General features: G+C 32.1%; 1 protein-coding gene across 1 annotated transcript in view; it reads left to right on the forward strand.

Moving 5' to 3' along the window:
* Positions 1-24252, forward strand: part of LOC148229808 (uncharacterized) — a 92074-nt gene extending 67822 nt beyond the window's left edge. Inside the window, exons 7-8 of the mRNA XM_088197928.1 lie at positions 9292-9397; positions 22623-24252. Coding sequence (XP_088054054.1) covers positions 9292-9397; positions 22623-22734 — 218 coding nt within the window. The 3' untranslated portion in view covers positions 22735-24252. The remainder of the gene's footprint in view (positions 1-9291; positions 9398-22622) is intronic.
* The last annotated feature ends 9 nt before the right edge of the window (positions 24253-24261 follow it).

A 24261-nucleotide genomic window follows, 5' to 3' on the forward strand; every position in this document is an offset into this window, starting at 1 on the left:
AAGCAATGACTGACTATATTGACCGTATTAATGCTCTCATTGCGCAATCCATTTGTTGGTTATTTATTAAAATTGTTTTCTCTTTAGCTATTGTATTTTCTTAAAACACCGCTATGTATGCCAAACGCGGGCATCCCTTTGTTACGCAAAATAAAAACCCGGTTAGCCTTAGGAATACTTTCCACAGCTTTGTCCATGTTCCGGAACATTGCCAATGTGCTATTGTGTAGTTTAAAATAATGAATGAAAAACACGTTTAAATTGAAAAGAATAAATATAAAAGAGTCTGTAGAGCTGCAAATTATACTTGTGAATAATTAATATATTTTATAAATTAGTACGAATGTATAATTATTTATGGACGGGATTTATCGTCGTGCTGTACATATAATTCAACGGGTTAACCAATTATACTGTTTGGCGAATAACGTTTTGATCCCATAGGTCACATGGTTCACACAAGTTGATGGCCCTTATTTTCGCCTGTGTCCTAATTGATACTCGAAATTGATTAATATTAATTTAAGTAATATGTTTTGTAAGCGAATACCTGAGTGTATATAATACCTTAATTATAAAAAAAATACCTTATTAGTGGCTGTATTTTGTGACTACATAGACAAAGTGGATGTATTTTAGGTGGTTAAAATACCATTATAAAAACTTAAGAAAACCTTAAACGATCAATAAATTATAAACGAGACCCTTCGAAATAAAAATAGTAATATATAAAACTGTTCATATTATATATATTTTTTTATTGAAATTAGTTTCTTGTGTGGTATTTACGTCACTGCTTTTTAACCATATACATATTTTATAAAACATTCAACACAAAGTTTTGGAAGCGCTGTATTGAGTTCTTAATTTGAATCTTAATTGATCACTATTTGACGACGGTATTTACATCAGTGTCAGAATCGAGGGTATATATCGATTATTAATGTGTTATTACATCTTTATATGGATCGAAAATAATAAATAAATATGTATTATTAATGTTCACACAGTGATTTATGTTTATGTGCCTATTTGTTGACATTTGAACTCATTTAGACAGAGGTCGACCATAAGGGATTATCAGGTCGTCGGGCATTCATTACGACTTTCTATCGCGACAGAAAAAAAATCGTTTGTTTTTTACATTTTTAATATAATAAATGCTTGCTCTTGTAAGTTTTTAATTTGATATTAAAAATAACCGTTGAACAGATTTCGTGTATTTGGAAAATGCTTTATTCTCTTGGCGAATTATAACGTAGGATTTAAACAATCCGCGGCGTTTTCGAGCCTTTATTGGAAATTATTACAGCCAGATGCTTTTGCAGAATAGTGAAATACGGTCGAGCATTGTGTTCCGTCGCGGTTTGTGAAAATTAAACTTTTTAAAGAAAATCGTATTTTCTCAACGTATTTTCTCAATCGCCTTAGAATTTATACTCATATTATTATTTGGATAATATATTTTTTTTCAAAATACTCGAAGATATCCACATTCGATTAAATGATGAAAAATCGTGTAAGAGATTTCATTTAATAATACAGATTTTTCATTTTTATCTAAAAATGAGAGCATGAATCTCACAGAAGTATAATTTTACTTATTCACATATTGATTACTTTTCGGGAAAATCTTGAAGCAATAAACGATTTCACTAAGATATAAAATAATAATAAAAAACACGATATGGAATGTTAGTTTAGGGGGCGTAGCCCTAGGGGTGGTTGACCTCGCGGCCAATGAGACTCTTCGGTGAATCCTATTAAATTGTTTATTAAGTTATAATTACAATTTTGACTATGGACGATTAAGGCCTGACGCTTCTCGCAATGAAGGTGTGCAGGTGATGATGTCTCAGGGCTCTGTGGCTGCGTGCGGCGAGTGTCAGGTGTGATCTTCAGGTCAGTCGGTGAGGGCGCGTGGCTGGTTCCTCCGGATGGCTGCTGGTAGATCTTGGCTCTCTGGTCGTCTGCGTCGCTGGGTCTGCTGGTGACGTCTCTTGTCTCGTGCCTCAGCCGTCTCGTATCTCGAGTCCGGGCTTATATCCTTTAGGGGGATGCACGCTAGTTGGCCAATCACGATTATGCATCGAACTCCTAACCAATCGCTGCAGTGGCTTCTTAGAATTCGAGAAATCGGATGTGTATTTCGAAAGCCAGTTTTTTGCTTGGCTCCAGACTTTCGAATTTTTCGGAAAGGGCTTGCATTGTGGTGATTGATTGCGTCCGTACCGTTTTGTCACAAAAAGGACTATCTTAACGAGCCGTGTTGTGTGTGGTCAAAAGAAATCACTCTTGTGCCATGATGTTTGTCTCATTGTTAATGAATGAACGTTTTTGGCCACGGTCATTAACAATGAGTCATTCGCCCTTTTAAATGTGCTTATATGTGTGGTCGCCACATTAGCATGAAGAATAACTACGGCTGGTTGAAACATTTTCAATTTTAGAGTTGTTGATTGAAATTTATTTTAATATTATATATATTTGTAATCCTTATGGATATGAAATAATACACATATTACCATGTTCACTCCATAATATAGTCCCTACATAAAAACTGTTCTAGCAACCAATTACATGTACATTTTTAACCAAATCTCAGCTAAAAATAATTATTGGTCAGTATTATAAAAGCATAAAATCCAATATTTTATAAAATAAAATAAAATGAAAGATTTTTTTGAAAAAATAGGTTAATTTCAATTCGATAATTAATCTTACAAATTTTCCATTATATAGAATACATTTTACTGTTTTTGTTATTAGCTACAATATATTAAAAAAATAAGAATATGAAATAAAACGTTGATATTTACAATTTTAGAAAAAAAACTTAAAATTTAAGTGAAGTAAAAATAAAAACAATGCGTTAAAGGATAATTTAAGTACATTTAGTTTAAAATCTGAAATCATTATTGATGTGCTCTTTAGAATCTAAAGCAATATGTGCTTTGGCATTTGGTGCTTATTTAAGGACATTTAAGGATACAAAAGATTCATGGATTAGTGTGGTTATGTGAAATATTTTAATAGTATTTTCTGGTTTGAAAATGTTCTTTTATTGTTGGTATTTGACTGCTATAATGAAGTTTTTTTTAAATTAGTATAAAAATATGTATTATATATTATTTTTATAACTTTATTTTGGATGACTTGAAATTAAAAAAAAATGTATTGCCACACATGTTAAGATGGATACGATTAATTGTTTGTACATTAGGATTTTATTTTTTGTCGTAAGTGCGTTTTTTTATTATTAAATATCGGTTTAAGTGCCACAAAGGTACCCTTTAGAGCAAAGCTTAAAATTTAATCTTGAAGCCCATGTATTTAAGCTAGATTTATATTCACTTTGTCACTTTAAGGAGTTAGGGTAAAATATTTTCTACGTTTCGTAAATATTTTTTATTTTTTATTACAAATCTGACCATCATGACTTGACAGGTTTCCAATGACCATTATACAAACAATAATAAACATCAGTAATGGAGCTATCCCACATATTTTTTCCCAGCTCATCATAGCCATCATCAAAAACATCCTTGTGTTTGACAATGCCTGGATGACTCGTGCAAGAGGAGCGTTCTCAAGCGCTGATGCTCTAACCGAAACGGGCAAGAATAAAGAACGCGATCGCGACTCTAGGGCACTCCTGAGCATCGACACCGCCCCTAGTAACTAAAAAGTACTACACTGAACAGACGCTATACCAAAAATGAATTGAATAGTATTCCAACGCTCCTAACAAAAAGCCACTAGGATACACCCTCTTGTAGAGACATTAAAAAAAATATACAAATTATAATATAATAGTTCTCTCCAATAACAACGAGTACTTTAATATAATTGAGAATAAAGAATAGCCATGGAAAATGCTATTAATTTTTTTAAATTTTCAGTGAGAATAAAGGTTTTTTTATATTCTTCTTACCAATAACAATATTTTAGAGTAGCTTATTAATGATTATAATTAAATTATTATTTCAATTTAATTACTGTGTTGAAAAAATATGTTTTCCATATATAATAAATATGTGTTTTGGTTGTTTTTTAGCGTTATACATACTACTAGTTATACATATCCTGGTATATGGTAAAGGATTTTTATATATATACTTACATATATTATATTTTATGATAAAGGTTAGATTCAACGAACAAAATATAATTTAAGCCGAGCAAACAGAAGGAGACCAACTGGAAGGAAACTTTGCATTGAAAACTAATTACGGTGAAAAAAAAACAGCACCGTAATTATGATAAAGTAAATTTGTGTTATATTAAAAACATATTGAATATTTCTATATGTACGTTTTTTATGCTTTGGTGTGCGCCTGTATAGTAGACCCACTTGTTCTCCCGCAATAAAATAAATCAATTACAGGCAACAGATTTATGGAATTGGGTCGAAATGATTAATCAGCTGGATTTTAGGGGGGAGCTAAATAGCGTAAAAAAAGCGACATTGCCATCGCCTGAATCCATAAATTTGTCATATTGTATTATGTTCCCAGCAGTCGCAGTTCGATAAATAATCATTGTTTTTTGTTGCAAATATTACAATATGTTATTTTGTAGCTACATACTCTTATTCATAATAAAATGCCCGGCTAAGGTATCCCTAAACCAGTATCAGTGTTATTTGTTGATTTAAGTGATATTGTAAATAATTTATAAATAATAACTTACATTGCTAGAATTTATTATTTATCTGAGAATTGCTACAAGTTTGGAACTCCATGTTTGAACAATATATTTACAACAATAATAATATAAGACATATTGTGCTTTCTCGGAAAGCGAAATATGTTATTTAATATATCACATGCTGCAAACGTAGCGTTCAAAGATAATATTTTGGTTTCAACGTTTAAAAGGGATTTGTGCGTTCAAAGGATACCTTGTCTATAAATTCGAACCTCAAAATACACGGCTTTTGTCTTGACAAGCGTGTGACAAAATTACAGGACGCTCATCTCGCTGAAAGCGGCGCGTTTCGGTTTCGCAACAAGATTGAGCAGATGCTCTGCTCAAATCGGATTACGGCTATAATTCGGTTTAATTCAGCTTATCTCCACGGTGCTTGGACGAATGGATACAATGTAGCGGGCAATTTGTGGGTACTGTTTTTTTAAAGCGATCCCGAAACAAACCTTCTATACTCTGATTAATCTAAGAATGTATCGCTTGAAACAAAATAATTCGTTTGTTAAGTATAACTGCATTTAATTTATTATCAATACTCTATTGTCAAATGGACATGGCATAAACGAAAATAATTTACTAATAAATATATAAGAAGAATAGTAACACATTGTAGGTTTGTTTTTGCGAGATATAAGAGGCGGTGACATGCGCTGCTAGTAATATAAACTTAAAACAACTTATGTAGAATCATATATGTGTATTCCTGAAAGTTGGCATGAACGCCTCTGCCACGTTTTCGACGCGCCATGCCTCTAGCTTTCGAAATATTCAATTCACACTTAAATCATAAATAATAAAGTTAGTTTTATCTAAAATCAATGACTTAGAAATATAAATAGTCCCTTTTAACTTTGTAGCAAATAAACATATATGAAATACAATTCAAAAATAAATAGTTTAATAGATGTTCGGAGTTTCATTACCGTATAAAAATCATATACATACGCAAAAATATTTATTACCATAAAATTGAATTTGGCCGAAAGGAAGAAAAGCAAAAACCAATCAAACGAAGCACTAAAGTTACGGGTTCCTTGCTAATACATATTTATGTGACCTTTTAGTCCTAAAATAACAAAAAAAGTTTCGAAACCAATTTCCTTCATAACAGGAGATTTTTTTTTGGAAAATATTGTTTGTTTTTATTGCTTTAATTTAGAAGCGGAAACTTCATGTTTAATATGAAGTATTTTTAAATCGTCTTTAGAAAATAAACACGTTTAATGCTTACTCCTAGCGCATTCAGAGTAATATAATTTCGAAGGTATTTTTCATATTACAGTATTTTTGTCAGAAATTGCATTCTAAAAGTTTCACGTAGTCTGCGCGAAACTTTTGCTTCCAACCCAGGTCGCTCAAATTAATTTTCGCGGATTGCTTTTGAACGTTAAACCATGCAGAAATATTAAAATGTAATTATATCGCTGCATTTTAAAAGTGGTTTTACTTGGAATTCATTTTTAATGGTAAATATTATCTAGTGCAGGGGTTGGCGATATTTTTTCGTGAAAGATCAGATCATAAATATTTCTCGAGAATATTTAAATATTATAGATAAGTCATTTCCTATCGTCAAAATTTATTGCAAATGGTCATATGTATGTTTATACTTACATGAAATTTTGATTTTATGTATTTCATCTTTGAAAATATCTTTTCATATAAGTGTTGCCAAATACAAATATAAATCTTCTAGCATATGATCTTAATTGACCATATTCATCACTTGGAAGACACATTTTTAGGTTGCTAATAGTGTTTTTCTAAGATTTTGCTTTTTAGCATTACTTTGCAGATAAAAAACTTTCAATTGATTGTAAAATGAATGTTTCTCAAAAAGTCGATTAGATTAAAAAAATCGAAATTGAATAACGCTGCTGGAACTGTACACACAGCCACATTTCTTGTAAGAATAAAGCACCTATTTTTTTGCCACCATGGGTAATACACAATATTGATTCACAATACTGATTACAAAAATGACTGCAGGAACAAAGTTTAACGGTGACATAAATGGTTCAATAACACATGATAGATTGAGATATTTTCCACAAAGAACATGTAAAACACACTGCATTTTTATAAGTCTCATAAATTTTTCATCCAATCGAAATCAATTGCCTTGCTTTTTAATTGTCTATTGATGTTACTCACAATGTGCTCAACATTTTTAGCAATTGTTCTGTCTGATAGATTCAAATAAGATTTTTTAAATTTATAATCAGTGAATGACTATATTATTGAATAATAAATAAGTTACTCGTAAACATTATTTTTATTTTCGCATAAAAATGTGTTGTGAAAAAAAAACATTTTTGCTTTTCTGCAAGTTGTGGATATCGTGTCGAGTGCTTAGTCTGGTAATGACGACGTATATTGTATGCTTTTAGTCCAGACATAATGTTATTATACAATGAACATAATGCTTTTTCATCTAATTCGATAACAAAATAATCGAAGTCTATTAGTGTTTTTTTTTCTGACTTTGATAAAGCCAAGACGAATATCCACGAGTTATAAAATTAAAACAAACTATGGCAAAAGGTGTTACACGGGGCACTGAAGACGTGCTATGAAGCAATAGGCCAAATTGCGCAACTCATCAATTCGACAATTGACCGTTCCTCAATAGCGCATGCTAATTGTAAAGAGTAAATTAGTTTGCGGGCCGGATTTGGCCCATGAGCCGTAGTTTGGCGACTCTTGATCTAGTGATAACACTAGATCAAGAGTCAATCATAAGATTACAATACTTGTTCTCGTTATATAGCATTATCCTTAGTAATTTTTATTCATTATTATCATAGTAGCATAATATACGGGCAACAATCAACACATACGATTAAGTATTATAATATTTCCTGTCTAAAATCGAAATCTAGGAATCCATTTTTAATTTATATTTTAATCATTAGAGCACATTAAAAATTACAACTTGATTTAAATATTGTTCAATTACAGTGTTTGTGAACATATGTAATATTCATGTTTATTATTATTATTATTATTTTATTAATTTATTTAGCTTAATAGCTAATCTTTACATCTAACAAATTTAGTAAACATATATAAAAATATATAAAAAATACATAACAGAAAGAAAAAATAAAAATATACAATAATAAAGTCTTAATATTATAATTTATTTCTATATGTACGAAGGTGTTTTTTATTCCATTTATGAAACCCGTTATATTTTTGCTGTTTCGGATTTCTCTTGGAAGACTATTATATAAATCAAAACCTCCGTACATAATTCCCCTAGCCGTACTCGTTTTCTTATACTTAATTATCTTTAAATGTTCTCTATTTCTAGTATTATATTTATGTACATCTTTATTTTTTATTAAATACTTATTAAAATATTTTGGTAACATATTATTTTCTAACTTATATATAAATACTAAAACATTCATACTCAATATTTCTTGAACATTCAACCATTCTAATCTATCAATCATACTTTTACAATTAGTTAATCTATTTTTATTTAAAATTACTCTCATTGCCCTATTTTGTAATTTTTGCAACATTTGTTTATCTAATTTATTTAACATATTTAATAGTGTTGCACAATAATTAAAATGGGGCAATATTATACTATTGTAAATTATTTTTTTTGTATTTATACTTAATATATTTCTTAATCTAGATAATAAACCTATTTTTCTACCAATTTTTTTTAATATGTAATTACAATGTTCTTTAAAATTTAATTTTGTATCAACAATTACTCCTAAATATTTTATATTATCCACTATTTCTATACTAGAGTTATTTATTACTATTTTGGTACTATTATCTAAAACATTTTTATAATTAATAAACATACATTTAGTTTTATTCTCATTTAATTTAAGTACATTATTCTTTAACCATATTTCTAATATACTTAATTCATTATTTAAATTATTTACAATTTCTTTAATGTTATCACCTATGCAATACATTAATGTGTCATCCGCAAATAGATGAATTTTACATTTTTTTACGTTATTAACTATATCATTAATATACAAAACAAATAACAATGGTCCTAATTTAGACCCTTGTGGTACTCCATAAGACACTAATTTCTCTTCAGAATATACATTATTTATTTTAACTTTTTGTTTTCTTTTATATAAGTAATTATTAAACCATCTTAAAACTATATCACTTATACCTATACTCTCCAATTTCTTTAACATTATTTTTCTGTCTATTGTTTCGAAGGCTCTCTTGAAATCCAATATGTAGACATTATCTTTAAATTCTCCATGTCATTGACTTGTATTGTAAATTGTCTTTGATTTTTTACTTTGATATATTTTGAAATATGTTGTTTATAATAATTTATGTCAAATTTCTATTTGCTTTTATAACTCCTTTTGGCTTTCTTTTGTAGGTTTATATTTCAGGTAATCGAAAGTCGCGATCCTTTCAATATCGTTCTTATTTCCGCTCGCCAGTCTCTTTCATTGTTCGTCAGATAAAGCGATGATATTTTCTTATTATGTTCACGATATATTTAAACAAATTTCTGTGTGTATTTCATTATTTAGAATATTAATAATAATATTTTATGTTATTTTGTTGCAGCATACGTGAGTCGTCGTTTTCCTCTAGTCGAGGTGAGCAGAATAAAACAAGTTCTGGCTTATAAATGCAAGGAGAATTGCACCGCTCTTAGAATGAAGACAGTGAGGTATATATATATACACTATTATTATTTATATCAGTTTATGCGTATGTATGTAATTAAAGAACATTTCTTTGATGTTGCTTAAAAACGAGTTCTCCTGCTATTGGAATACCGGATCATTAAATAAATTAAAAAAAAACGATCAAATTGCAAATCAACGCGGATTCAGGACAATACATATCTGGACGACTCCATTCGAATATAACTAGAATATAATACGATTTAAGTGTCATAAAACTTTTTTACGAACGTTTAACTTGATTTTTAAAAAGTTTTCCATTGTCGCTTTAGCGAGAACTTAAAATTTGTTAAAAAATACATAGTATCTTGATTAAAAAATACAACAAAAAGCTCAGACGGACGATTCTCGCGTTGTATCTCTTCTCATTAAAAGTTTGACGGAATTGTTCTTCTCATTCGCTCATCTTGTTTTTGTTTTTATATAAGATATACGTATGTGTGAGTCTGACACAATAAATTCTATATGTTAGAAAAAATTAACAAATTAAAAAAAAGCCTCACATGGAAGCGTTTTTCTCTCACTCCTAGAAAACTCTAATTTCGTCTGGCAAATCGGCACGTTTCTCAGTGACGATCGTCTCGCGAGCAAAATTGAATTTTATAACGTAACACGCATCTCAGTCGTAAATCACGCATTGCGTCGACCGAAAGGGGAGGTTTGCAGCCATCGATACACCACTGGTCTCACCCCTCGATGAATTATTTCTCTCTCGCTCTTCGTACCTATCCGCCTAACGAGGGACATTTGCTCCCTCTATAGTAGCTCTTAGAGATTTATACGCCTCCTTTGAGTTACGTCGTTGTATTTTTCACAGAAATAAATCAAGCGCACGTACGTACGAATTAACTAAACCCTTTAACGCTAGAAAAGTAACGCTTCGTTATAGGGACCGATTTAATCCTCTCGTGTAAATTACATTTTTCTTATACTTGACGCGCTGTAATTTGGTTAATGTGCACGTATATTTATTCAACGATTCCGAATTGTAATTCTGTTAATGCGAAAATAGAAAGAATATTTCGAGAATAAAAATAAGACAAGGCGCGTGGTTGTTTATGTTTTACTGACATTATTACACAGGCTTTCAGCGCAGCCTACCATTCAGGACTCTTATATAAAATTAAATAAAAAATTGAATAATTTTGCGTTTTGTATAAAATATTGTATTCTCAGAAACGGTTTTTTACTGTGAAATTTGAATTATAAAAAACTTGCTATTTTTTAAAACAATACAATTTGAATATAAAAATTAGAACAATAAAATATTATCATACTGTGTTGTTCTAATTGTTTTAATAATATAAACCCATATTGGTTTTTTGCATTTTATTTAGCTCTCAATCCCTTTTATTGAGTATGTTGAATGTGAGAATATCGTGCTGATATCGAGGCTTGGCTGGACTGACTGCCGGACGTAGTGTCGGAACCGGCGGCAGTACTCGTTCGTAAGCGTCGGCGTATCAGTATCGGTCGGCGTATCGAGTGTGGTGACGCCGATCGCTCGCGTGCTCCGACACATGGTACACAGTGATGTTCTTCTACCAATATAAAATGTATGAAACCGTTAACATTCTGACGCGTCACGTTACGCCACGACACGACGCGTGTGTACATGCCTTTAGTCTGCCCTTGGTTGGTCGAATTTCTGAAATTGACGGTGGCTCTCTGAAGAGTCCCAATATGAAATTTAGATTTGGTTACGTAATTGAAGACGTGCTTGCGGCTGAAATGATGTTGTGTTGTTTATGCTACAACTATAAGCATAGTTTTGGTTAAATGCTTTTAAATAACAGCTAGGTTTGGAAAAAAGTGAATTATTTTGAACACGCTACTATTTTGTGATAATGTAAATGTGTTTTTTTCGTTCTCCGTTAAGTGCATTATTCAGCTTTCCGTCAAAGCTTTCAACAAGTCTACTGTTAACCTTAGAGTCCAGTCAAATATGGATATGACCTCGGAATGAAATTTTGTTTTGACGTTCTTAAGATGCGCTGAAAAGTCTCATAAGATCGAGTGTCCGCTAGTCAAGATGTCATATAAAGAAATGAAGTTCGCCAAATTTGTAGAAAATTTTATTCTCTACAAGTTTTGTAAACAATTAAATGACGTGTGACGCATAGGAAGTGAGATATTTGCAAAAATACGATTTCATGACCTTTGACCTTTGGTATATTGACTAGCGGACACTTGATCTTATGAGACTTTCAACCAGTCTTTAAAACGTAAAAACAAAGCTTTATGCAAATTTTTAGCTTTCTATCTTTGATTCCGAGATTTAGCCTTTATTTCGCCTTATTTGGCTGTATTATTATGTATTGTATGTTTTAGCCGTGAAGCTCTATATCAGAGTCTGCCAAACTTTTTTACCTAATGACATACTGGACATTGAGATTTTATTTTGCCGCACACCAAATAAAAATCCCAACAAAATTAAATATATACACCACTGTGCCGCGGCACACAGTTGATTTTTTTTTATATATATTATTATCTTGTTGAGTTGAGTATATGTACATACATACATATGTACATATACTTTACGGGCTTTGTTCGATAGGTTATACTATAAAAATAAATATTTTATGATACTGAAACGTAATTTTGTTAATTACACTCTTCGCATATCCAGCGTCACCTTAAATCTCTCCTACAATAATTTAAGAACAGAATTTTTATCCGATTTTTATAAAACAATGTCTTAATACATCTAGGTGCGTGTGTTTTTGAATATATGTGTAGGTTCATTTTATAGTGCATTTGTCGAAGATAGATAATTTTTTGTGCTCTTTCGTAGTTTTGTACAACAATGAATATCAATAAAAATTAAAAAAAATATGCAAATAAAAAATGAAATAAATTATTGATAATATTGACAAAGTTATTCTGGAAATCAGAAATATTTTCCATTCATTCAAAAGATTAAGACAACGTAGATTTTGAAGCTATATTTAATCAATTTTTTTATTTTTAGAAAATTTGGCAATTATGTTGCATATTGTAATATATATTTTTATGCCTAAAATCATATATTTTTTATATTTATATTGCTTAAGATTTTTTCTAATGTAAAAATTTAATTTCTTAACATAATAGTAACGACGTTCTCAATTAGTGTTTTTAAAAACTCACAGTTTTTTTCTTATATAGATCAACCACGAACGCATACAATAAATAGTAAATTATTTTCTTAAACGAATTACATTATTAAATCAAGCCTTTATTATTTTGATTATTTTATACGCAAATTTAGTGATGAAATTATTATTTTTAAGTTTATAATAAATCGGACAACATGAATTCTTAAAAAAATCAGCCATAATGCGTAAATACCCATTAATTAAATAATAAAAAATAAAATGGCTTTTTTTGCTTTGATAATTTAAAATAAACGGATTATACTTGCAGGTTTTTTAGGCAAAGCTGGTTAAAGTTTATTTTATATGCATGTATGTATATCATAAATTACCACGTATACATGGAATTGTATGTCGCTATTAGGTAATGGAGTTGAAATGGCAGGTCTTGAAAGTCAGAGTGTTCGCTGAAGTGTCGAGTTGAATTATTGTCGGCTGTGATTTGTCGTGATGGGTTCCTGTGATGATGTGGACGATCTGCTGTGACTCCGAGGCGTCTCTTCTAGTGCGTCTTTAACCGCATGTCTGTGTCTTCGCCGCTGATTCGTCTACTTCCCCCTATGACCAAGTGCATTGTCTATTGTGCATCACAGTAGTTTTTCCCGGTACTTGTGGGTGATTAACGTTTCGAGACGGGTGTGTTATTAGATGCTCTGTAAAATATTTCCAATTATTAATGCAATTATTTAGTCCCGAGATCTCCCCTCTCACTTGTTTGTTCGAAATGGTCACTAGCCTAGCCCGGACCAAGCGGGGGACTCGAAGCCCCCTAAGTCGCTATTTTTCGTTGTAACTTTTTAATTACTAATGTTAATAAGTTCATATTATATGTAATCCTGTATTAAATCATTACACATATGTTCTGATAATTTTTAGTAGATTTCATACATAAATAAGGATTAAAAACAAACATTTGTGATGAAATACATTGTTTTGATATTTTTGCGTGCATTCGTAACATAACAAGAAGAGCAGTTGGGATAAAATATTTTGTTTCGCTCACACTTACGGTTATAAATGCATAAAATGTGTATTTCATCCATTAGGTGCGAGCGAGATATACATATATCGCTCTGGAATGCGCACGATTTCCGGTGTCGCACGAAGAAACGGATGACGAAACTGCGCTTCTCAATACGCGTGGTATTTAGTTGACGGCAAATTTACTTTTTTCATCGTGTTTTTGTGATTTCATCGTTTTATATATTAGTGTTATAATTAATAATGAAATTTACATAATTACATAATATTTAGGTATGTAAGAAGTTTTATTGTCATCATTATTTTTATTACATAGTGTTTTTTTAGTGTAACATGTAAAAACAATAATAATAATAATGAATCAAAGGCAATATAAAAATTTAAATTAAACATTTCCGATTAAATCTATTGTTTTGGTCTTTTTGCGTGCATTCATAACATAACAGAAAAAGCAGTTGGGATAAAATATTTTTGTTTCGCCCACACTTTCGGTTATAAATGCATAAAATGTGTATTTCATCTATTGGGTGCGAGCGAGATATACATATTGCTCTGGAATGTTTATGATTTCCGGTGTCGCCAAGGACCTAACGGATCTCTTGCAATTTTTGAGACAGTGTTTATTCAATACGCGCGCGGTGTTTATGTTATATACTTTGATTTTGAATCTATGAATTCCTATAATTATATAATTCAATAAGATTGCGACACAATTTCAACGATGCAACGTAATTAGTTCATCGACCTAAAATCGTGATATACGAACGTTTGTTTATGTTAAAGCAATTAGAGCAAACAAGGGGTCTATTCGGTATCATTCGTTTGAACGAAACCATAAATCGATGGGACACTTGAAACTGGAAACAGTACTAGACTTGTTCTCTTTGTCACAGAGATGATGCGTCACATGTAGTCACAGGGTCGATCGAAGGGACAAATCGATGGTGTACATGTTACCTTATGGAATGTGTCATAAGGAAATGCGTCACGTGTGCAATGTATATAAATATGGGAATCAAATAAAGAGAAGACACTTGATATTGATCTCGGAGAGAGAGAATATTGATGATAATATGTAAAGCCCTGCACATAAATTTATAAATGAAAAAATAAATATGTAGTAAGTAAATATATTATTTTTAATACAATAGTTTGAGAAACAGTAGCACTTGTTGCAACATCGGGTAGTAGTGGGGATAGCGGACACTGTTCTGCCCGCCCACAGTGATGAAAATGACATGCTTCGATGATGACGCTTCTTAGTGTAATTTTATTTTACGTAAAAAAACGATAAAATGTTATAAAATATAATAATTCCATGATATTAATATATGTAATGATTGTTCAAATGCATATACTTGATTTTATGCTATTATTTCTTGTCGAAAAGGTCTAAAAATTAGTATGAAGATCGGGGGTCTTTCCGTACCCACGTTGGGAGCGTACGTTTTTTTCGTACACTCGGTCCGGTAAAGGCTAGAATAACTTAAAACTGAGTTTTGGACTCTAGATTATATTGATGTATTTTAAGCTAAACATCTAATCCAAAAAATAACGTAAAAAAAAACGTTTATGGTTTAAAATGGTTAAAGGGCAGCTCTTTGGTTGACTTTTTATATAATAATTATTTAAAAATGTTACTCTTTGATTCGTCTTTAAAGCCATGCGAATTTATGATTTCATTTTCGTTTTTGTAAACGTTAAAAGTTATTTAATGTCAACTCTCAAAGCTTATGAATCAGTAACTAATTTAGGAAATTTAAATTTAATTAGGTCGTTTTAATCTGAATTTGGATTCGTTCTCTTAACTAAAAGCACTCGAGGGATCACTCCAAATTACTACGTACTTTTTGGTTGAATTATAGTTCATTATTGATTCATAATTTTACAATTTTATTTAAAATATTATTAGACGCGGTTTCGAATTGCATAGGATCGAAAAAACCCATCTCAGAATGTGCACCCCGCTTACATTGCTTCTAATCCCTGGAGTCGCTAAACCATGTTTCAGTATTATTTTACCCGCTTAACTGTTTAAGGGTCGAGCAGTTAATTCCCGAAAGGGCATGATTGCGTTTAATTTTAACACGCTGGATAGTGGTAGCAAATTTTATTCGATTCACGTTTGCCGCTCGTAAAATAGTCTGATTTTTCTTTCGTTTTAATTTCGGTCGTTCCCCTTCGTTGATTTCCCATGGAGCCTATTTCGCAACGCGACACCACTATGGGATAACTATTTTTCGAGAGCTTCTTTTATTATTTATTTCTCATATATACGTATTTCGAATTCATGATATTGAAAATGATTGATATACTTATTGGTGATTCATATCTATATATCATTGAACATATAATATCCTTTAGCTACTGAATGTATTTTGACGCAAATGTGAGATTATATATTATTCAATTATGCGTGGTACTATAACATGTAACAAGATAATAAATAAATGTAAATTTTGAAACTATATTTTTGTTCGTTGTGCTAGTTTGTTAGTTGTGTTAGTCATAAGGATCAATTCCTTCTATAACCAATCGAAAATTATCACCTTAAATAGATACATTTACATTCTTTGTATTTCTCTTATTTTCACTATCATCGATGTAAACACAGCACCTTCTTTTACACAGCAATTACTTAGCACCAAATTATTTGGAGGAATGTTAACATTATCAAATAAAAAAGGTCATGATCATCTTTCTCCGTTTCTATGTTTTCAAGAGTATCATTTACAGAAATTTCAATGCTACTCTTTGATTTATTATTTCACCAGGTGCACTAGTATTACTGATGATATCATTATTTTCTTGATTCATGGTGCTGAAAAATATTTTATATGTTCCAATATAACGCGCGCGCATAAACGTAGAAAGCAGGTAAATAGTTTTATTATATTTCGAAACGTAAGATTAGCAAACTTTTTGTAGCATTTTACATTTTATAACATATATTATCCTTTAAGTGCGCAATTGTAAAATAAAACCTTTAAAATGTTGTCGGTAAATATTAAACATAAAGCTTCAAAGTTACCGATCAACAAAGCCATTATATTGGATATCAAAGCTGAGTGCTAGATGTTTGAAAGTCAATATATCGGTTTTCAAAGTTCTAAAGCTCAAACATTTTGTTAGGTAGATAGCCTAAATTATTATCCAATACGACGAAGAACGCTATCCAAATCAGTTCATATGATCTCGTGTTTTAAGGTGAAAAGCAACAATATGTTATATAGTCCAGTCAAATAAGGGTTTAACCTCGGAATGAAAGATAACAAGCTGAAATTTTGCACAGACCTTGGTTTTGGCGTTCTAAAGATAGGGTGAAAAGTCTCATAAGATATCGTGTCTGCTAATCAAGATATTAAAGGTCAAAGGTCATAAAAATCGTTTTTTTGCAAATATCTCGCCTCTTTTGCGTCGCATGTCATTAAATGTTTAACAAAACTTATAGAAAATAAAATTTTCTACAAGTTTGTTATAATTTATTTCTTCGTATGGTTAATGGTTTTCGATATATAGCGCGGGGAGTGGGAAGCGCGCATCCGTTTATAGGATAACGCTATGTAAACTAAGGAGCCAGAGTTACCTGTACATTCTTCCACAGTTTCGTAGAAAACATCGCAAATTGTTATCTGCTGAATGAAACCATCTAAAGCATTATAACTTTCAATCTCCATATCTTCAAAAATCATCATCGATAATGCAAAAAGTAATACGTATGGCCTCTGATACTTCTTGCAAAAGCGGGACCATCCAACATTTTGTCGACAGAAGTCGATGCATAAATTGTACTGAGAGCTTCCTTGATTCCGCTTCCATTCATTATATACCCTATGCATCCAATAAAAGACATAAGCATATGAAAGCCTCCTAGTTTCACAACTACTCTGGACAAGTCTGAGCTAGCATCTGAAGCTGCTACGATTTCACGTGCTTTTATGTACAACGGCTGATCAAAAGTTATTAACATGTTCTTTGTTCATGTTTCTTGGCAGTGTTTATAGCACACTGTAATGTAGTGTAAAGTGTGTCCATATTACTCACAGGATGATGAATAAAAGTAAGAAACAGAATCCGAGAAGTTACAAAGTTCTCATTGTTTTTTGTAAGTTGTTCAATAAATCCATTCCACCCTGGCAACGGTGAGATATTTTTCCACTTTCCGTACTTCCACAACAAATCAACTACATTAAATATTTGTTCGGTTAGTTCTTCTACATCATTAAAATTTTAAACTTGAATCTCTTGCTCAATCCGGGTACGACATGATTTTCATACACTAGAAGGGGTATATGTGATAGTGCTGCTAACTCCTTTGCACTTGGTTTTGTTGTAAATTTCTTTATGCGGTCATCAGATATAACTTCAGATTTTGGAGTTATTATTTTTATCATTCCCATTATATGAACAGTATTATAGCCATCAAGAGTATAAATATTTTTCTGCATTATCTGTTGCATACTGTACTAAGGCACTTGACTATGATGGTTGATTACGAGGCTGTGGGTGATAAACAGCTGAAATTTAACATTTTACAGTATCACTATATGAAGCGAAAAAACCTAAACTTGACAAAACATCCAAAAGTCTTTTTGGATGTTTTGTCGAGTCTATTAATAACTGCGAAGAAAAGGACCGTTTTCGTATGGAAGTCATTATAGCATGATTTATAGCTGTGTATTTCGTTTTAAAATGCCCCGTCTTTCCTTTTCTGTTCTTTATAATAACTTCTTGCAGAAAATGTAATAAAGTTTTCGGAATTTCTTCATTAATATTTTACTCGGGGGCGGATAAGACTTGGTCTCAACAACAGAAGATCGAATATCTTCTCTAATAATCGCCGCAGCAGCTTCCACTACGCGCAAGTGTTCTTCTTCCGAAGTGCCTTTTTTATTTTCATACCAAGCTATGGATAAAACTTAAGCTTGAGCATCGCGAAAAGAAAAAATAGGGAATGATCCAATCTTCGTTATAACTATAATATCAGTTAAATATTTTTCTCTTAATTTGGAAATGATCTTCTTATCATCTGGTACATACTCCGTAAGGACATCTCTCAACTCTTTCAATTTTTTCGCACAAATTTCTTGACGAGCAATATTTCATTTTTAATTCTTAATAATACAATGAAGAAAGTAATAAAATTATGGTTCAAACGACTTGCCGAGACCACTTTTTTCACGATTGTTTACTTTTTCAAAGCTTATACCAAGTTAAGCAGGTAGAAATACTCGCTGGATTCTATAAACGGATGTACGCCTCCCACTCTTCGCGCTATATCTCAAAAACGGTTAATGATACAAAACAAATATTGTAACTAAACTTGTAGATAATTTTATGCTTTACAAGTTTTGTGAAGCATCTAATGACGTGCAACGCATAAAACACGAGATATTTGCAAAAAAACAAATTTTGTGACCTTTGACCTTTGATATCTTGATTAGCAGACACGATATTTTATGAGACTTTTCACCCTGTCCTTAGAACATCAAAACGAAGGTCTGTGCAAAATTTCAACTTGGTATCTTTCATTCCGAGGTTTAGCCTTTATTTCGCCTTATTTGACTGGACTAATATTATATAACGTCGATGGTATGTTCACCATTCGCACAAGGTTTTTTCAAAAGGCTTACAGCAACTCCAAGTGAATTTGCCAGTTATTATATTTAAAAAAAACAGGTTTTTAATTTTAAAATATATACATTAGGTCGCTTTTTTTGCGGTAGATGCGTTTTACAGGATATACCGCATAAAAAAACACGGCTTACGTTGAAAAATTAAGGACGTGCTCCGTAGTTTTCCATAACCAAATAATCGTGAGTTAAAATATGTATACACAGAATCGCATAAGAATTTCAAGAAAATAATAAGATCGAAATTTTTGTTACATATAATAATCATAATTACATGGTTCGGCATGATTTGAGTCGAAATCACTTTAATCACTAGAAATATGCGCATCAGACGTAGAACGTTAAAGACAACGTGGTTCTTCACAATTTGAACTATCGTTCTGTGCTGTATTTTTTTTTTAACAATCAGTGATTAAATTTTGTGATGATTTTTTTGATCTGGACATATGATTCTTAAGGTTAGGTTAGAATTTGAAGATTCGTTCAGAATTTGTGTTATTAAAAAAACACGATTGTACAATTTACTGCAAAGTTGAATACCCTTTAGAATTATATGTGCAATAAAAGGGTACTAGATTTTCTTCCGCTTCATTATCGTTTTCTGGTTCTTTGGCGATATCTAAAGTTATATTAATAATATTTTTGTTATTTTGGACATTATCTGCAATTAATTCGTCGAAATTATTTGGGCTAAAATTATCAATTTCATTCGCCAATGTAATATTTTTGCTGATATTTTCGATGTTTCAATTGGTTTCACTGATTCCAGTCCATATTTTTTTCTAGCAAGAATCTCAAGTGTGTGGTATTATATCAGTGATAGCGGATGAAATTTGATTTAATGAGTTCAGAATAGAAAATGTTTTCATACGCTCAGTTAGTGTTAATGCATACTTTTTTAGTTTATACACAATACATTGATAGGTACTCTTAATATATGTTTTTATAAATTAGCAATTATGCCTTGATCTAATGGCTGAATAATGATTGTTGTATTGTGTGGAAAAAACATTATCTGCACATTTAGATGTTAAAAATACGGATGCCATGGGGGTATTGTCGACAATCAATAAAACTTAAAAATCGATAATTTTCTGCTTTATATATCGTTTTACTTCTGGTAAAAAACAATTCAAATAAACATTATAATCCTATGATAATAAAAAGGGAAACAAATATTTTTTTTTAGAAGTATATAACTTTAAAATTAAGTAAAACGCATACAAATCGTGGTATTGTTTTTATTGGAAAGATACTTTTATGCCATTAGTGTTTAAGTATGATTGCTGCGGCTGGCTCGAATAAAGCGCAATCCAATTTTCGACAACTTTTTCGAGCAGCTATATATTGGCAATAAAGCGGCGAATGTTGTCCAAAGTCGTCCATCGTCTCTGGTTTATCGGTGTAGACTAGCGGCTTCATATATCTCCACAGAAAATAATCTAAAGGTGTAAATCACACGATCTTGGAAACCAATTCACAGGTCCATTACGCGAAATTATGCTTGTTTCCTTCAATAAATTGATTGTGGAGCGCGTTGTGTTGTGTTAGTAATCATGGACCTATAGCGCTTTCCACTATGACTAACGTTTTGCCCGTCATTATTTTTGAAGAAATATGGACACCAAACAGTAACTTTCTGGCGTCTTAATAATGGCTTGTGGATTTTCTTCACTCAAAACGCGGCAATTTTGCATGTTGATGTAGCTATTCAACTGTGGCGGATCACACAGATGCCCACGTTTGTGGGGATCCTTTCTTGAAACTCTCGTAATTACGATGACCAATAGTGAGATTCACACAAAGGCTCTCGTTACGTCTAAAACTAAAGGGTTTCCTCATAAATAACACGCAAAGATTCTCCGATGCAGTATACGAATATTTATTTGTTGCGAAACGGTCACCGAATAACCAAAATCGCCGTTGCAGTATACGACCTTAGACAATGCCCATCAAGCAAATGTCGCTTTTTAAGCGTGCTTATTTTTTTCATTGATTCTAAGAAGTGAGTGCATCGATTGACTAGATGATTTCTGCATAATTGTGATTGATCAGCAAGCTTTGCAGCCCTGGATACTTAGGCCTGGACTCCGACGAGGAAAGGGCAGTCACAAGCAATCAATCGCAGACTAGCAGACACTCGGAAGAGACCAGCAGACACCCGTCCTCCCGCTGATAACATACTGTTATACTGGACGCTCGCACCAGATAGGGATCAACTTCCGCTATACACCCGCTGCCACGCTACCTACAAAACCTCTGAGGATCTTCCACCGACATCATCCCTCCGCCAGCTTCTCCACCACTGTTTGTTGAAAACATCACACCATTTATCATCTGTCGCAATATATTTAAATATAATCTAATAAAACTACTAGATTCCACCTGTGTCTTACTGGCTGCGAAGTCACACCCTTAAGGGTTTGACTTTGCAAAAATGGGCTTCATCGCTGAACAAAACTGAACCACGATTTTCGAAATTTGCAAACGTAAGTCTATTCATGGTAAAATGGCAAACCAAACTGAGCACAAATCAACTATCAGCGGTCAAATTGGCTGTCGCTGAAAAAAGTGTAGGCAATTCGAAAAACAAACCTCTTAAAAAAACACCCTTTATACACCGCGTAAACTAAACATAGGATAAAACCATTGAAACATATGTACATATCTACAATCAAAACAATAATGACTATTGTATCAATCACCTGCATCGGTCCAACAACCCTAGACAGACCATTTTTTTATTCCAAATATTGAACGAATGTGTGATCGGTCGTAAAATAAGAAATTTGTCCTTTCTTATACTGTTACCCGACGTTTCGAAAACATATCTAAATTGTTTAAAAAACTGGCTTGAAATAAATGTCGAATCTACTTTGATATGAAAGTTCAAAGGGTTGGGAAGTATTTTGTATTTATTTATAATTAATATACTAGCAAATTAAACAAAATCGGAATATGAGCAAACGCCCCATGGTTTATCCGAAACCAGATGTTGACTCTGAACTTAAAATATCAAACACATCGATATGGTTCTATTATAATTTATATTAGTTAATGTATGATGTTTGTTAATCTGTACAAACATTTACCAAACATAGTTAGGGAGGTGAGAGACCACGGTTTAGAAACTTGTATTATAAACATTGAAATAAACTGTAATAAGTTTTGACAAAATCTTATTCCTTCCTTTTATTTTTGATTTTCATTCCTAAGAGAAAAAATCGTGCTGCTGTATTTTGTATGAGCTTTAGTCTGTCTCTTTTTGGGTTTATAAATACATACAATATTTCTCCCCTATGCGTGGACGAATATTATGTATGCTCCAACTGTAGCCTTGCGGATAACGACGTCGATTTTTTCTCTTTTCCGAAAGTGAATGCTTTTCCCGCGTGCCTCGAGTCTAACATTCGCATATGCATGAGATATAATATATAAAATTATTTATTTTATTGCAGTGAGGGTGCAATACAACAGCACACGGCAAACACCCAGACTCCGGAGACCAATTCGACAGATGCCGCTGCTAGATCGTCCGCTTCCAACTACGACACCCAGCAGCATCAGTAAAATGGAATAAAACTAGTAAACGATTCGTAATTCGCGCAGTTTCGCTTAGGGCCGGCGTTAATTCTTTATATATTCTAAAAATATGTAATGTACGTGCACTATCATTATTACCTCACACGCGCGGCTCTGTGCGAAACTGCATCCCGTCAACGAAATTAATCAATTAGCTAGTCGGTTCGATTACGCGAATCGCGCGATGTATAGTCATTACGTAACTTTTGGGAACAGATTGTGATAGGTTTTCGGATTTGTCGACGCCGAAGGGGGTGCCGTCTTTTAATTTCGCGGCCTACAATAATTGTGAGAGTGGCATGTGTGCTGTATCGTGGAACTCGGTTGTGTCGAATTGGTAATATCGTGTCCGACTCCATGTTGAATTTTCCAAACGAGAGCCTTTTGGTATGGTTGTGTGAGTTATATTTTTTATGGGTAGCTACATATCATATGAGTCACTATACTATTCAAGATATTGTTCGTTGACTATTAATATTTTTTATTTGCTATAAAGTACACTGTTCGAAAGGTTTCTAAACGCGATGAATTGCAGATTATTTAAGAACATGACGATTTGTTATACATTGAAAATTATCCAATTTATGTAAGTTTATATCTCCACGATTGATCATATAGAAAAAGTTAGATGAATTGTAATATAAATAATCCTTCTCTACTTATATCGCACACGCTCAATATTATCATGCGTGTATAATGAACGTGGCTTGTGAACCAAAGCTAATCAGAGCTGAAAGCGTTCAATCAAATATCTCTGGCTTCATTGGCGATATCACTATAGTAGCGTGAAGAAGTTAGAACAATATAGCGCTGATTTCAGACACATACTTTATTGATTTATGTGCTTTGCTTCCTGGTATCATAGTATAGTGATTTATGAGTCAAATATTATTGGTTCAAACAATTCGATAGATTCAAAAACACACATGTTTTATTAAAAATCACATTCGATTGTGGCCTTCGTAGATTGAGTGAGAGCGAGTAAGCAATCGTTTGAACAACTACTAGGATCAAGTAGTGATTTTATTTCGTCTCTATTGGTGTGATGAAAGTGTATATAATACGATATATAATACAGTGAAATCTCAGTATAGCGAATAATACAGAATCAGCACCTTGAATGTCGCTTGTTGTGTCAAGTTGTAACGACATTTGTAAATTCGGATCAAAATATTTCGTTATACTGAGATCGGTCTTCGTTACAATGAAAATATTCTGTATGAAGTATGAAAGAAGAGTACCGACATAACTGAGTTTCACTGTATATTGAAATAGCAGTGTCGCCGTGGATCCAATCGCGTCTTTAAGTGTACTATGTGCAATATTTTTTACTTTGTAGTATTAAAACGAGGTACTTAAAACGTTTTCGCGCGATGAAACTATTTATATTCAGGAAATTCGCGAAACGTTCGTGTGCATTGTGCCAAATTTTTACCCCGCCATCGAACATTTTTTTTTGTTCCTTGTCCGAAGAGCAATAAACACTTTAATCGCGTATGCGTAAAATACAGTCTT

The sequence above is a fragment of the Plectrocnemia conspersa genome, unplaced genomic scaffold (assembly GCF_051122295.1).
Source record: "Plectrocnemia conspersa isolate PC_06_02 unplaced genomic scaffold, ASM5112229v1 ptg000011l, whole genome shotgun sequence".
NCBI lineage: Eukaryota > Metazoa > Arthropoda > Insecta > Trichoptera > Polycentropodidae > Plectrocnemia > Plectrocnemia conspersa.